Genomic DNA, 17,549 nt, shown 5'->3' on the forward strand with positions numbered 1-17,549 from the left:
CCGCTGGGCCTCGTGGTGCGGCCGGACAGTCGCCGAGTCCATCTGGCCACCCTCCGCCACGTGGCCAGGGACACTCCAGCCCTAACCGGACGGGCCCGCAGGGGCCGCAGGGGCCCCAGGGGCCGGGGAAGCCAGCCGGAGGACGCGCTCCCCGCCGCCCGGCGAGTCCCCTGGCTGGCCTAGAAGGGCTGGTGGTGGTGCGTGCGCGGGAGGGGAGAGACCTTAAGGCTCCGTGGCAGCTGCCGCCCTTCGTGCCTGCCATTGTGTTGTTCCCTGGACGAGGAGGCCGGTCTACTTGGACAGTAGCGGGACTGAAGTGCAGGAAAGGTGATTGAAGGGCCGGGCGGACTAGGATCACACTGTCCCACGCCACAAATTGGGGGGGGGGGGGGTAGGGGGGGTTTGCTCTGGGTCACTTTCTCACAGGAGAAGGGAGAAAAATGCTTATTCTTTTTACTAACAAGCCTGACTGCTCCCCCAAAGCCTGGTACTGCCACTAATTTCAGCTTTTGCTGTGAAGGTAGATTTTTCTAACACCATCTTTGTGTGATTTAGCTGTCCACAGGGAATCAAAATGTGGAATGAGAGGATGAAACTAATCCTTTCTTTTGCACTGTTAGGGGTTGCCATAAACACCATTTGTTAAAAAGCATAATTATGTTGGGAAAGTGCCTGATGAGACAATTAAGCTACATAAACACACTGAAAACAAATGAAAGCCAGAAGACGCCCACACCCCTTGTGTAAAGCAATTTTTTGTTTACATAAAAACGAGAGAGGTCTGAGCTGCTTTATTACAACAATCTTATTAATGTGTAGGGAAAACCTAATGACTGTGTTTTTATGAATTTTCAATTATGAAATGATGGTCACAATATGAAAAGCTGTCGTCTACAGTCCTGAGCCTGCCATGGAACCTTTCTTTGCCTTTTAGGTTAGAATGATCAGGCCAACCAACTATTTTAGTGAACAGGAGCCAGGGGGTTAATGCATTGAGAACCAGGATTATTTGCCCCAGAGCATAGTTTAGGAAAAAATTCTAATTGTTTCTACTCATCTGTAGCAGGTTTATTTGTCAGCAATAATTAATAGGGCAGAATACATATACAAGAGCCCAGAGCAAATTTTGCTTTAACTCATAAGCTCTATGGGTATCTCAGTCACATGCCTTTCACTGCAGAGTCCCCCAGACAGAGAGAAAGGAGAATGCCCCCTCTCCGATATTTAATGAATGAATTCTTGAGGGCCACATTGATTTTTAGACAGGACATTTAAGAGCCCAAAATATGATAGCCTGATTTTGAAAGGGAAATTCTTATAACTTTGAGCTATTTAAATTTCTTCAGTTCATAATATCATTTAAGTATGGCAAGATAATGCGTTGAAAGATGCTTTTCTAGAAACAGGTAAAAAGCAACCTCCCATACTATTGTAATTTATTCATTTTGAACAAGAATTGGTCACATTTGGGGGCATTATTGAGAACATCAGAGTCTTTATCAACTTTCAGTTCAAAAGTCCTTCAATTTTAAACTGATTTAGAAACTTTGGAGAGCAAAGTACAAGAGGAGCTTAGTCAAATCCTTGTCTTTGAAGCACCTAAATGAATCCCTTTAGTTGTTCATGCCACTTCCTGTGGCATGACCCACAGAGATAACTTTTTTTTTTTTTGCCACAAGAACAGTTTCATAAGAATGAGTATATTAAATAACTGTCCTCTTTTCTCTTTCCTGCATTGCCACAAAAAGTCCGGTTTAACAAAAGGATCAGGGTTATTTGTTAAGTAGTACAGACCTTGAAAGCAGGGATAAGGAAAACAAGGGTGTTCCTTTAAAAGGGAATAACGTACTTAAATGAAAAAGTTTCATTGATGTGACAGTTCAGGCACAATAACTTGTCACATATTTTCTGGTGTTACTATGTTCACATATTTGTGTGTGTATGACCATATACACATGATTTCCTGGGGGAGTCAACCCGAGTAATTTATCCTTTAGGTGATCTCTAGGAATGCCATAGTAAATGTTCATGTTATGACTGCTTGGTTTCCAAACACTGAATTTTTTTTTATGGCTAATGAACATGAAAATATGAATGAACTGGAGGGACAGAAATGAAAAATCTCTTTTCTTTTATTCTAGAAAAATCGCCATGTCTTCTTCCAGACTGGGGCTCCGTTTGGCTGCCTGTTTACTAAACATTTCAGAAGCCAGAAGAAAACACATTGTTGAGAACATAGCAAAAGCAGCTCTTGGGAAAAATGGTAGGAGCAACAGACAATTGAGACGAGCATGTAGTGTTTTGATAGTACAGTGATTTTGGTGCTCTGCAGAGTATCTGTAACACTCCTCTCTTCCTAGATTCCTCTCCCAACCCCCATGTTCTTGGGCTGTCAGAGCTTCTGTGGGACTCCAGGGCCTGAGCTAGGTCAGCTACTCAGAGGTGCACATGTGTATGTTCTTTTGCAAATGCCTGCATGTGCTCCGCTTAGCAGTGTGGTTGTCTGAGATGCACATTGCTCAGGGTTTCAGGATGTTCACAGGCTCCCGAGGAGGATATATTTACATTAAGGTTTAATGTTTCCCTCGTGGGCCATTTATTCGATCATTAATAGAATGAGCATAATTGTACGTTATGCTTTTTGTTCAGCAGGTTAAATCAAAAGTAAACTTGCCAAATACCAACTACTTTTCAAAGCACTCCTGCCAGCGAAACCCATGCTATCATTACAGCTTTGTTATTTCTACTCCATTTTCTCTGTATAAAGACTCTTGGCATTGCATTTAAGTGATGTGCATGAGATCACTCAGCAATTCAAGCCTCCTTTCTCTCTGGACCAGTATTTACTAGAAGAGACACTTCTCTTTTTCACTCTTTTTTTAAACCCTTGTTAAAATGTTCATGTGATGACACATAGTTCTAGTGTCACTTGTTTTTATTTCTGCACACACAAATCACAGCGCTACATACAGACTTAATTGAAACACTTTGTTATTAGATCAGTCAGATTTGGTGGCAACAGGTGAGCATTAGGGTCACAGCCTGGAAGCATCGGAGGGATTATATTTTAGTTTCTGATTGTCGTTTTTTTTTTTTATTATTATTTGATTATGGCTTTTCAGGAGAAAGAAGTGTTTTCCCCAGTTCATTTCTAGCAACGATGAACACATTAAGTTACTGTCTTGTAACTTGGCAGGAGCTGGAAATGTCTATGAAAATTCCTGATAACCGATGATAAGAAAACTCTGGAGTCAGTATGCAGCTGTGCTTTTGCATTCTCTTTATAGGAAGAGCCAGCATAGGCCCCTCAATTTCAGACATAGTGCATCTAATGGGATTGAGTTACCTGTCTCTGTGATTAAGTGAATGTGCAGAGACATTTGTGGCAAGCACACACTGATGGACGCCTGGGTCTCAACTCACAGTTCTTATCAGCATATTAGTGGTAGCAGCTCAAATGGAATTATAGCTATTATACTCCATTACAAATACCAAACAATTTACTTCTGCTGAGATTCATACTGACAGCTCCTCCCGCCAGAAGAATTTTTTTCTCCCCTATATGCAGGCTTAAGAAATTACAAGAAAGAGTATTTTACTCTTTCAACATTTGATTCAATTGAATCATATGAAACTGAGAATAAAAGCTTTTCAGAGACGCTTTAGGATGGAAAAATCAAATCATCTCTTTTCTTCCAGGAGCTGGAATATGTTGAAAAATACATAAAATAGAAGGGTGTGTAATCTTGTTCTTACTGCTTCTTTTATAGTTTTAAAAATGCAGGGAAGGTAGCCCTAGTTAAAATTATGACCTGTTGTTTCACAGATATCCTAGAGGTATTTATTTTTTAAGTGGAATAAAATTGTATGATCTATATTTTTTTCTAATTAAGCAATGTGGGAAAAAAATGGCCTAAAAGTTCTTAGGTAAAGAAACCTGAGTTATAAATTTTATACCCAAACCAAGGTATACACTGGTGAGCTCTATAGATGCTCATTTGACTATGTGGGTGACTTATGTTTATCTTTTCACGTTATAAAAATTAATAGTGTAGGACTGCTGTAGTTCGTGCATGTAACTTATTTTCCCTTTCCTCTGAAAAGATTAATTGTAAAGCTGCCAGGGGACAGGGCGACAAAGGTATAATGGCATAGCTAACGGTTTAATTACTGCCTGAAAACTTTTGTCCTTCACTTTGAATTTGCTTTTGTAGGCTTAAGGGGAACTTTTAAAGAGTCTGAACCAGGCTTGTAAACTTCAAAAATAACTTTGGGGTTATGTGTGGTTGCCATACAAGCGTTGGGCCGCTTTCTCCTCCAGGTTACACATTCAAGTGAGTCACAAGCCACAGAAAGCTGGAAGTCGTTAACTTCTGAAGGCTGTTGGTGGCCTCTGCAAAGGAGAATGTGGAATCCCAACGTTAGGACAGGTGCACGCATCCTAGAAGCCTTCGCTTTAGGCACTGGTTCCCCTATTAGCTCTCCCAGATGTCAGACTGTCATCCTGTCAGTTCGATTTCTGGGTTTTGGAAGGAACCAGTGATAAAATCTGGAAGATGAGTTTGATAAAGAGCAAAATTTAGAGTGCTATGATTTGGCAGTTGAAAGAATAGGTCACCTTTGTAGATGAAATTAAGACAACTTTGCCAAACACAGTAGCAAGTCCAGTAGAAGGTCTTGTGTACACATCCAAGGCCAGTGTCTGAGCTATCAGTCTGGGTGTACAGCCGGTCACGTCCCGAATTTTTCTACTAAACTAGTTGTATCAGAAGTAATAAAGTAGTAAGATTTCATTGTAGAAAAAATGTTCTTGCATTTATGAGCTGTATTTCCTTACAGGACAGAAATATCCTGAAGTATCAGTGCTCAACATATTTTCTGATCAAGACTACAACCGATCAGTCATCACAATTGCAGGATCTATTGATAAGTTAGGTAAGATTTCAGTTTCTTTTTTACACCACACACACAGGCTTCAGGTAATCTGAATGTTCTTTAATCACTGTGTTCTTGTATAAGTCTGAATACTTCCCTCTATTACCTCAAAACCACATTTTATCATTTTTCTGAAGATCTCAAGCATTTCTAATTTTCCTGTTATTAAAATGAACCTTACCCAAGATTTAATAACTTTTTTTTTTTTTTTTTTTACCAGAAGATGATTCAATATCCTTTGTGGTTAAGACAAATATCTTGAAATTTTAATCTGTGAAGTAATAGTGTTGAAGTCAGCCTTTCACTAATAAATTGGCATGGAATGACATGCTAAGCAATTGTATTTTGGGACAGGAGTCTGAAATACTGAATTCATGGTGCATGGGTTGAAATGAAATGGAATCCATGTCTTATAGGATGTCATAAGGGTTAGTGGGACAACTGGATTTGAACAATGATGACTAATTAAACAAAATACTGTGCTATCTTAATATTCTATGGTAAAGGGTTCTAAGTATCTTAGTAAATAATCTCAAAATAAACTTGATTGCAACCTACTAGATTTCTTTCCTTCAAAAAATATGTTTATTTGAAGACAAAGAGCTGACTGATAACTTCCAGCAAACATAGGATGGACTCTCTGCTAATGAAAACTCAGAATAATAATGTAAAACTCTTAGATATCTATGAAATATAGATCAAGTATTAAGTACAGTAATTCAATGAAAAATGTAATGACTGAACAAGAGAAAAAGTAAAAAAATTTATGCTTTAAAAAATCTTGCGTTTGTACATATTAATATAATTATTCATCAGTCTGATAATAAAAAATCTTATTGATTCATTTGATAACATTAGAAATTGAAGTTATAAATAAACAGCAAAGTTGTTTAAAAAAAGTTATGCAGTTCCCATAAGAAGTAATGAAAAATGAAACTATCGCAGTTGAGAGTTTAGACAAAGTGAATTATTGGATCTTTTAGTTTTCTTTATTTTGCATGTCAAAACAATGTAATCTATGCAACTAACAAAAGGAAAGCAAATTAAGTAGCTGCCTTTTTAGATGCGATTGAAAGGTTTTTTTTTTTTTTTACAACTTTAAGGCAATTCTGTCCTGGCTGCCTGCGTGGAGGCCTTCCAGTCTATTGATATGGGGATTCAAGAGGGGATCCACCCTTGCCTGGGAGCAGTGGACCTGGTTCCCATCTACCCCCTCTGTGGTGTCGGAGTGGAGGAGTGTGGCGCTGTGGCCAGACGTAAGAGAAAGTTGGGGTCGTATGTTATTCCTTAATGGAAACCATTTTTACAAATCAGAACAGCTTGCGACAATATAATCACTGCTCAACTCCCTGGGAAAAGTCGACCTTGAAGAATTATATCAACAGTTGGCTTTCATGGGTGGCGGTGGCACACTGTGTCTTTGTGACTCGTCCTTTCACGTGCCACCCCAGGATACTTTGGAAAACTGAATGTTGTAGGATGTGGCAAATCGATCATTTTGTCCCTTTAAAAATTCACCAAGGAGCACGAGGAAACAGCAGTAGTTTCTAATGAGTTCCTTAGACTCTTCAGGGCAGAATGCTGGTGTGTTCTACCCATCTGTGTCCTATTTTCTCAAGCAGAGGTAATGATGAGGTTGAAAAACCACTTAAATGTTAACTCCTACCCCCTTTTCCTCTGATTTTTTTTCTTTTATCCCTATACACGACTCTCTTTAAGATTTTCTTTAGAACTGAACTGTCACATGCTTGATTTCAGCCCCAGGGGAAAGTTTAATTTGGAAAATTCAAGCTATGTCACTTGAGGTGTTTTTGAATTAGGCAAATTGGGAGAAAAGACCTTTGGCCTGGACTGTCTAGCTGCACCATGGTTAATTACGAGATGCAGAGGCTCATAACCTTTAGGGAAAAGTTTGCTTTAGGATAATTGCATTCTTTTCTGTATGACCTCAGAAGTCTCTGTATGATGTTGTTTCACTTTTATTTAATAGTGAGCTGTCTAACATTGGAAATGTAGGTCTGGATTGCTACACCGAGTAGCTGAAATACAGGGAGTGAGACGGGTTTCCAAAGGAGCACCTCTTTGCTTGTGTTGCATTTTGACCTGACCTGACAATCTTCAGGTTATTTTCCAAGAAAATCTTGGCCCCAAATCTGCTTTGCGTTTCACCCAAGAAAGAGTTAAAATTCAGCATGAGACGAAATCCATTTCACACAAAAATGAAGAGTTCAGAATTGTCCAGACCAGAATAATGATTTTAATTGTCTTCAAAACAATTATGTTCAATTACATTAAATCTCAAATTAGCTAGTACATGAAGTTCTTCATTACATCAGGACTATTCCACCCCAGATGTTTGTCCTGCGTAAGAGACAGTTGACAGTCGGAGAGTCTGGACATAGTATTTCTCCCTTCCCTTGCCCTTTTGCTTCATTGGCAGCTACTGTACCTCATGATTTAAACATGGACATTTCTAATTAAATGAGAGCTCAGCTGCATTCTTGAACTAATTTATAACATTTGATTTGAAATGTAATAGCTTCAATCTTCATCTGATTAAAAACAGTCATATACTGTACATGGTTACTATTTTGATGCTCCAACATTCAGTTTTTATTTTTACATTCCCTTTTCTACACAGCTGTTCATCTAATATCTTCCAATTTTTTTAAGTTTTGTCTTTTTTTTTTTTTGTAACAGCCTGCTTAGGCATTCTTTTGAGACACAAGTATTCAAATTCTAGGATCTCACTATTCCAGTGAAGGGATGTTTTATAATAGAGTAACCCCTTCTCAGAGAAACCAACTCTAAGATCATAATTTAACTTTCTTTGGGAAGAAGGGCCATGAAGAACATTCCAGCTGACATTAATGATTGGTTGCTTTTAATATATGTGCAAAAAATGTGAATAATGTATCTCAGAACTTTCTGATATCAGCTGTAAACTTATACCTTAAGGAAGAGATTCTTAAAGTGGCATCCAAAATTGGCATTTAAAGAACTTATAAAGACAGAAAATTATCCAAAAGTTTTAAAAGCATGTATACTCATTTATAAATGTACAGACACAAACGTCTAAATAACTTAAATAGATAATGTATATTTTATTATTTATATATATTTGTTTAAAGATGTATTTTTATTTATGCATACAAGAACTCAGGTACAGGTCAGATATGCAGGGGTGAGAGGATTCACCAGAGACAGAGTGGGGAGCAGAACAGGCAGATCAATGAAGTACACTACTGGGGTGCACAGTGGGCAAGACAGGAGAGGTCTGCCGCATCTTGTGGGTCACCTCCCTAGCCAGGGATCGAACTCGTGCTGTAGTGGCTGCAGATAGCTTCATATTGCTGTGCTTTAACCCAGCGCACCACCAGGGAGGGCCCTATATATGGAATATATATCTAATTTTAGTGTAACAACTTCTAGAATAAAGGGCACAGTGATGCAGAGGTTCAAAGAGGAGAGCAACCTGAGTGTGACTTCAGTGCCCTGGACTTCAGTGAGGCTGTGTAGAACCTAGAGATGGAGTAGGATGGTAAAAGCATCCCAAAAGTGTTAACAAATGAACTCAAGGGGTAACTAAGGTCAGATCATGAAAGTCTTACATGCCTAGTTAAGGAATTCATACCTTATGTTTCTAAAGGTAGTGGGAACCATTGAAGAGTTTTAAGCAAGAAAGTAGTGTGATTGACTTTAAATTTTAGAATGATCACTCTGCTGGTAGGATGGAGAACTGACAGCATTAAAGCAATTTGGAAAGGTGATGGTGACCTATGGTAATAGAAAGTGGAGAGATTAAAGAGCATCTGGGGCTTAGGACAAAACAGTGGCATGAGATTGTCATCACTTTCAAATGATGGAATAAAGGGGGAAAGAACTTGGCTATATTTTCTACGCTGGATATAAAATTGAGAACTATGAGATACATAGATGTGTCTAAGGTTACAGTTTTTAAAATATTTTGGATTTTGATTTTCATTTTTTTTATAAACACCACATTTAATTTATCTGGCTACATCTCATTTTTGTCTCATTTATACAATGTCATATAAGTTGATATTCTATAGATTTGAAGAAAAAGTGCTGGTTATGTAAATAACATGACAAAAGGAATAGCTTTACATGATCAATTTTAATTTTTTAAATTATCTATCTATCTATATATATAAAATATTGATAATATATATAATATATATATCTATATATATTTATATCTATATATATATATATATATCTATATATATTTATCTATCTATCTATCTATCTATCTATCTATCTATATATATAAAATATTGATAACTTCTAATTGATTTCTTATTTCCATGTTTCTACTGTGATTTCTAAAGCCATCATGATTCCTGATCTTTGTATGTGACCTGTCATTCTCTCTGGAGGCTTGTAAGGTCGTTACTTTTATTCCTAGTGTTCTGTGATAGGTGTTCACATGCATTTCTTTACATCTGGATACTTAGTAGGTATTTTGAATCCCTGAAATTCTTGACCTTAAGTGCTGGACAATTTTCTTGAATTACTTCATTGATGATTTCCTTTATGCTGAGTTCTGTTATTATTTGAATTTTGGAATTCTTGCACTGTTTCTCTCAATGCATTTTCTCTTTTTTGTCTACAGCTTCATAATTTCCTAACACTTTCTAACAAATTTCCTCTAATATGTATCTCAACCTTTCAATTAGTTTTTCATTTCTGTATTTAGTTTCCAAGTGCTTTTATTTACTCTGTAAATGTTCCTTCTATTTTATGATTTAAAAAAAAAATTCTGGTCTTCTGTTGTGAATACAATATCTATGTGTAATTTTTGACGTTTTCTTCTTAGTGCATGGAATCTGTTCTCCTTCCTCAGCCTTCAAGCTCCCATCCTTAGGTTGCATTTGCCTGTTTATTTTAAAGACTTTCCTCAGACATCTGGTGATCCTTGGTTGACTCCTTAAGAGACAGTAAAAAACTGAATGGGTGACTTATTAGCTGTAAGGTGGTATGACTAGGCCACTTCTTTGGGAAACCCCTCTGTCAGTGTTTTTCTTTTTGTTTTCATGCCTTTCCTCTTGGAGGAAAACTGTTCCCAGAGAATAATCTTCTAGTCTTCAGTTTGGAGCATAGTCACAGCTTTCTGTATTTTTTGAGTGGAATTGCAGAAGAGGCATGGAAGAATCTTTACTTTGGAAATACTCTTTTAATTTCACTCTTTCCATGAACCATTCCTGCTCTCAACTATGTGGAATCTCCTCCAGCCCAGATACCTTGGGCTTCACCCCAGGTATCTCCTACTAGCCTAGGGCAGGGCAGTTGCCTGTGTGTATGGAAGAGGATGCTATAAATTGCTGCCTAGACTTCCCCCAAGTCTTCCTGTTTTCAGCATTTTACTTTCCCTCCCAAAGTGAGGCTGCTAGTTCTGACCTTTCCGGGGGCCTGTAGTGTAAGTCAGGTTGCTTTTCTGAGACCTCTCTTGTTGCACTGGGTCTGCTGCATCATTTGTTATTCTTATGGCCACTCTCCAAATCCCAAGCCATTTGTGCCCTCTTCTACCTCTTTTTGTTTGGGTGAGTTAAGGCTTTAAAAAATAACTCTTGGGCCCTCCCTGGTGGCGCAGCAGGTTAAGCACTAAGACACTAAAACCACTTCAGCATGAGTTCCGTCCCCACCTGGCCGCGAGGTGGTCCACATGGCACGGCAGACGTCTGCCCACTGCTCCCCTCAGCAGTGTAGTTCATTGATCTGCCTGTTCTGCTCCCCACTCTGTCTCTGGTGACACCTCTCACACCCCTTACATCTCTGGCCTGTACCCCAGTTCTGTATGCATAAATAAATAAATCTTAAAAAAAATAACTTTACCATCTTTACTTGGAAATCCATACTTCTTTCTTCTTCTTGATGATTTTGAATTATTTTGGATTCTTTAAGGAAAATAAATGCACCAAATTTGAAATCAGTATAGGAACTTTTTTTTTTTCTGATTTCTAATACAACACAGAAGATACTTAATCCCTAGAATTTTAATCTTTAATGTTTAATCTTTCTGGACTTTTATAGTAATCTTTCTAGATGTTTTCTGATGGATTACTGTGAGCCGTATGTCCTATATGTTTTCCATTTCTTCCTTACTCAGTGTTTTTGTGTGTGGGAACTAATCTTTCTGAAACATGGCCCTCCTTCCCATTCATACATAAACCCCCTTGAGAACAATTGATTGAGGATGCAAGCGAGGTGCCAGGGCAGAAGATACCAAGGTAAATTCTTCCAGTGTCTTGCCAATGAAAATGGGCGTTCCTAACATGTGGGCTCATAGTATTCAACTTTAAAAATCTGAAACATAATCTATTTATTTTGTAAGTGATATAAACATGCTTTTGGTTTTATGCTATTAATCAAATGAAATAATGTTTATACGATGTCATATAAGTTGACATTCTGTAGAAGACTGGAAGAAACAGTGCCTGCTAAGTAAGTTACATGACAAAAGGAATAGCTATTACATTAGCAATTTTATCTTCTCTTAAAATAGATATAACATTAATGAATTTGATTAGAATTATCAGCTAGATAGATGTTTTTTCTAGTATTTCTATGACTTGGGGGACATGTGCCATGACAGATTCACACGATGTCAACACTTGTGTGATAGTCTTGAGACCCTTTGATTACCTTATTACAGATTGTCAAAACATGGGCTGATCTGGCAAATCAGGGACAACTTTTCACTTCAAGAATTTTCAACTCTAATTCTCCAGTTGCTATGGAGATTGTCTCATAAAACAGCCGTGGATCTGGTTGAGATTAGTCGATTTAGTTGCTGGGTTCTGATATATTTCTCTCCATTATCAGCATTACTCTCATTGCTGTAGCATAAAAACAATGGCTGATTTTACAAATGTATTTGTTAACTTAGTTTTAGGGAATATCATTTAATTTGAGGATTAGCTTATGCTAACATCATATAAAAAAGTTTAAAATAGAAAAAAATTCTGCTTTGATATTAAGTATTGCGTTTTTTTTTTAAAGATTTATTTATTTATGCATACAGAACTGGGGCACAGGTCAGAGGTGCAGGGGCGGCAAGAGGATTCACCAGAGTCAGAGTAGGGAGCAGAACAGGCAGATTGGCAAAGTACCTGCTGAGGGGAGCAGTGGGCAAGACCGGAGAGGTCTGCCATGCCATGTGGATCACCTCCAGGTTGAGGATCTAACTCACACCAAAGTGGCCACCACCAGCTTCACAGTGTTACACTTTAACCCACTATACCACCAGGGAGGGCCCTTAAATATTATATTTTAAAGATAAGTATTAAGATTGATTTCTAGTTCTGTAGCACATTTTATTATGAAGGAGCATTACCAACTTGTTTATAAATGCATGTTGTACAGACTTTATCAGTGCAACAGTTCCACTGCTGTTGCAAAACAGAGATAATAATGAGGAAGGAAAAGATCAAATGGGAGAACTGGGAAAAACTAACTTATTCTTCCACCACCAGCTATATAAATGAACCCAGTCATACTTGGAAAAGCTACACTCTTTTTCTCACTTTCACTCTGTATCAACCTGGAAATACAAGCAAATCAACACCCAGGAGGGTCACTTGACCAATTTGTGGACACAAACACTCTTCTTTTGTCTCTGAGATGGACATTCCGGCAAGATAAGGCAGCCCTAGCTGTTCACAGGGATGACCAGCTTGATAACGCACTGTTGTATTGATTGGCTTTTCCTCCTTCCATGATGCACTCTTTGTAAAAAATTGAAAATGTTGACAAGAATAAGGGTACTATAAGGGAGAATTTTCTAATTGGAATAAGTAGGTACATGAGATCTTTTCTGCCTGACTGTACACTTGTCATTCTTTCCTTGTCTGATATCACTTGTAAAATTTTGAGTTGACACCCCTCTTACTGCCACCTCTTCATTTAGGGAGTCTCAGAACTCAGAATTAAGACTTCATCATTTCAGGGATGTTAGCATTAGACCTTTACTACATGGGCTGGGCTGTCTTGGGGGACCTCAACTTTAGGGGCTCTAGTTTTCTATTCAGTAAAATTTATCAATATCTAGAAATGGATTTTTTTGTGATTGCTGATGGTGTTTCAGAAAATTTGGACCTAATAGAGGATTTATAGCAGATGATTGATACTAACTTTTTGAGCCTAGGCTCCAGAACTTGGTGATGCTTTCCTGAATTTCGTTTCCTTTTTTATTGCTCCTAGCACTTACAGTGGCTTCCAGGGCCAAGACCTCTAGTTTTAGAACAGTCTGAAGAAATGACATTGTGATGCATTTGTGGGTCTGTGAGATTCAGTGCATCAACTGAAGTCTCTCACACTCTCTTGCACATGTCAGCCCATCTACCTTTTCTCCATTGGTCACATGAGGGTGTGATTCTTAGGAGACCCAGAGCATGTGATAACAGTAGTGATGACTGTATGTAGTTATAATACTACACTATTATAAAAATCATTGATTATTGTGTGATTATTGAAATTGCTTATAATAAATGACATTACTTAATTTAATTAATCAAAAATATATAGTAATATGATCTCTCAATATTATAATTATGGATTTCTTTCCCTTATAGCTGTGTGTGACTGTCTCCTGGACAGTCTGGTACTGCTACCTTGAGGGACTATGGAATAGTTATAGTGAGACTTAGGAATTAACAGATAACACTGCTAATACACTGTTCACAGTGTAGCTGCTAATTTGTAGAGAAAAATGAGGACTAAGGGTCGCATTTAAGAGGAGGGCATTATAAATAGGCATGACCAATGATTGAATCAATTTAACAGTGAAGAAAAGCAGAATGAGAAATGGAAATACTAACTTTATTACTGATAAACTTGATATTAACAATCTGGTTTAATCCAGCTGAAGAAACAGACTCATCCAGCCTGTCACAGGCAACACTAGACAGCACAGACCTGTCCCTGGAAAGTTTTATGGCAAAGAAAAGTGGACCAGAATGCATGTTTCCTGTTGAAATCTAGCTCTTAAGAAGAAAGAGGAAGGACGTTCTGTGTTTACTCCTTTCTCCCAAATTCACCAACAGGAAATGAATGTTGGGAGGGAGGAAGGCCAACGTGTTAATTTCCTAGGTCTTGCATTTTGGGAAACACTGGTTGGGTGGAAGAGCCAAGTTGACCTTTTGCTATGGAAAATGGGCTTCCTATGAAGACCATTTATACATTGTTGATACCTTGATTAAATGAAAGATTCCTTGCCTTCCCTCAGGCTTTTTCCTATCTTCCCTGAACTATTCTTTGGGACAATCCCACATTCTCAGTAATCCTCCTGAAAGAAAATGAGAGGCTGTAACAAAGGGGAGCACTTTGCGGAAGTGACAGGTCCAGTTCCACCCCGCCTACCCATTAAATATCTACATATATATGCCTGGAGTTTCAGATAAGCATGAATGAAATTGTGACATGACATTGAGTGCTCCACAGGGAAGCCAATGGTAAGGAGGTGTAATAAGAATTTTGGACTGAAAAAACCTGAGTTAAATCCCAGATCTGCTACTTATTTACCAACTGATTCTAGGAAAAAAATTTTAGTCTCTGCTATAATCTTTTTGGTTTTATATCAATGCAGTGGGAATAATATGATTTTGTAGCAATGTTGATGAGAAAATAAAGCCTATATGTAAAGCCCCTAGTGCTTTGTCTTCTACTAGTAAAAGCTATCATTCGTGTTACTGATTCTCTGTGGTGCTGACTGGCCTTGTGGTGCTGACTATTGGGGCCCAGATTATTCCCTCCTAAACTGTAAAGAAATGGATCCCTTTTGTCAGTTTCATGTTCACAAAATTCTAAATATGGTGCTTTTTTAGAAAAGGGATTGCATGGCAAGATATTTGAAAACCACTTTGAGCAAGATATCTCAGAAGTGCTTTTAGCTATAAAATTCTAACTTCTAAAGCAGACAGCTCCTCCTTGTTTATTGGTTCTTTATTTGCAAAATGGCATTCAGTACCTATTTAAGAAAAATATTATGTAGATAAATGAAGAGAGTTATGAACATCCAGAGTATTAGAGTGACAATGATGTTTCCATTTATTGTGGTAAATGCCCTTGTGATTTTCAGAAGTGTAATAGAGTAACTTCCCCCAAGAAATGGAAAGTTACTCTAGATTTCATGGGACTATGAAATCTACCTGAAACAATTAGGGAGCACCTTAGGAAACTGAATACAATGTAAGTTAAAAATGTTAGGTTACTCAGGAAAGAGTCATTCTTTGAATGACCCATATCTTGTCACAAATGCACAAAGTACTAGTTATATCAGCATATGTTCTACAAAGGACATATCTCTTTGTATATATGTTTCTATGAGAGTATGTTATATACTGGGAAATAACAAGATTCTTGGATTTTTCAGATATGAAGCTATATATGTGTAAAATTGCCCCAAACTTCTAATATCATACTTTTTAGTGAATGCCTGCCTATATTTCTATAGATACATATATGGCATATTTATTATTTTTTTAAAGATTTATTTATTTATGCATATATGAACTAGGCTACAGGCCAGAGGTGCAAGGAAGGGGGTGAGAGGATTCACCAGAGATAGTGGGGAACAGAACAGGCGGACTGACTGAAATGCACTGTTGAGGAGAGCAGTGGGTGGGACAGGGAAGGTCTGCACACCTGTGGGTCAGCTCTCTGGCTGGGGATTGAAATCATGATGCAGTGGCTGCAGACAGCTTCATAGTTGTGTCACCGAGCAGGGCCTTATGGCATAGTTATAATTTGGGTGAATATAATTCTTATATTTATAGTGAAGAAAGAAGCTAGGTGAATTTTTTTCTTTCTATAGTTGGAAAACACCTGGAAACATTAAGAAGCTTACTCTTAGTTTCCCACGAAGACAGCAGCATGGCAGAAGATTGTCACAACTATTTATTAAACCTTGCCTAGAAAGTTTTATTATCTTTTTCAAAACTGCAAGCATCATAGGTGAGCTGACCTTTACCTCTGGCCACCCTTCCCCATTCCCAGTTCCTTGAACCAAGCCCCTGTCAATCTAGAATTTTCTCTGTACTTTTGTTTTTATGTATATGCTGTTATTAACCAACACAGAATTTCTTATATGTGCTTGCTATATAAATGCTATCATACTCTAACTTTCTCATTCAGTCAGATAAATACTTGGAAATCTGGCTATTGTATTACATATAGTTCTAGCTTATTCCTCTTAAGTACTGTATAATTTTCATAATATGAATATTGTCACTTTTACCTGTTCCCCTATTTGTAGACATTTGAATTGTTTCTCAATTTCTATACTACAAAAAATGCAACAATAAACATTTTTGAACAGTCTCATGTGGAAGTGCAGGGATTTCACTAGGGCAAAAAGAAAAGAATCACTAGGTAAAAATATTTGAAACTATTTTTCATAAATTTTTTTGAAAATAAAATGCTTACCCCATAATACATAATGAGTTTTTTTCTTTGCATTTTAGTTGTTACCTCCATGCCAATTATAAATTGACAACTCAGAGATGAAAGTAAAATTCCTTTCTTAGCAAGGCCTGTTCATTTTGAATCTAGATGCTGTTGATGCAAATGAAACCTGACTGAGTAAACAGTAGCGTTCAATGACGTGCAGTAGAGTTTTATTTTCCTCTTTAAATTGTCTTCTGCTATCTCAAGAAAGAACAGGCAACAGAATGTGTCAGTAGAAATGCAATTTAGGAATTGCACTTGATCTTGTTTTTCAAACTAATATTTCTGTTCTTTCATCATAAAGATCAGCTGCATTTTATATTTTCCTGTCCCTTAGAATAACAGCTAGTTCTAGTCAGCATGTTTAATGTACTTCTCAATGATGTTCTAGCACAATAAATTTTCGTATCTCGTGCATGTGTACATATGGTAAGAATTTCTCCAAGTTCTAGCCATGTGGGGGAGGAACATTGCGGTTGCTTTGTTAATGCAGTGTTTGTGTTGGAGCGGTTAGGGCCCCGTGCTTTAACTCTCAGCGCTGGGCGTAATGAGATGGCTTTGATGGTGGTGTAAGAGTCTAGTGGGATGGTCACAGCTTCACACTTCAAAGCCGAGCATATGGGGTGAATACTGGGTAGCTTTGTGCTCTTTGGGGGTGGTTGGGAGACAATTTTTTAACAGCTCTGTTTAATGAAGACATTGGAAAAGAAATGCTCTATCTTTAAAATAATTTTGAATTGCAAAGAGAGAAATTTCCACCACCCCCCCTCCCATAGACTAAACTAAGAATAATTTTTCCTAGTCTGCACTTAATTAGAGGCAGTGCAACATCACACTGCTACTACACTGTATTTTCAAATGTCGTTCTTTTTCAAAGTACTGAAACGACTAATCGGCCAGTTTTATTTTAGGTATGTGTATGAATTCAGGCAAAAACTTTTAGGGCTATCTGTTTTACCATCTGAGAGTTTTTTATGGCTTCTGGGAGAAAATTTTTTTCCTCTTCTCATTAAAAAATACATAAATAAAAAAATCAACTAAACAAAAAACTTGGCTATATTAAGAGAGCTATACTAAAACTAGAGAATGCTTATAAGATTTTAAGTCTAGCACTCAGTTTAATTTTTAGATCCTGTGTTTCCCCCCCC

At 37.7% G+C, this 17,549-nt stretch overlaps 1 protein-coding gene across 1 annotated transcript in view; it reads left to right on the forward strand.

The window, feature by feature from the left end:
- Window positions 1–82: 82 nt before the first annotated feature.
- LOC101629128 (formimidoyltransferase-cyclodeaminase-like) overlaps window positions 83–17,549 on the forward strand; it is a 34,460-nt gene continuing 16,993 nt past the window's right edge. Inside the window, exons 1-4 of the mRNA XM_012726073.1 lie at window positions 83–327; window positions 2,142–2,263; window positions 4,840–4,935; window positions 6,039–6,191. Of these exons, the coding sequence (XP_012581527.1) occupies window positions 2,152–2,263; window positions 4,840–4,935; window positions 6,039–6,191 (361 nt within the window). The 5' untranslated portion in view covers window positions 83–327; window positions 2,142–2,151. The remainder of the gene's footprint in view (window positions 328–2,141; window positions 2,264–4,839; window positions 4,936–6,038; window positions 6,192–17,549) is intronic.

Source organism: Condylura cristata, unplaced genomic scaffold (assembly GCF_000260355.1).
Source record: "Condylura cristata isolate star-nosed mole 26May11 unplaced genomic scaffold, ConCri1.0 scaffold00002, whole genome shotgun sequence".
Taxonomy (NCBI): domain Eukaryota; kingdom Metazoa; phylum Chordata; class Mammalia; order Eulipotyphla; family Talpidae; genus Condylura; species Condylura cristata.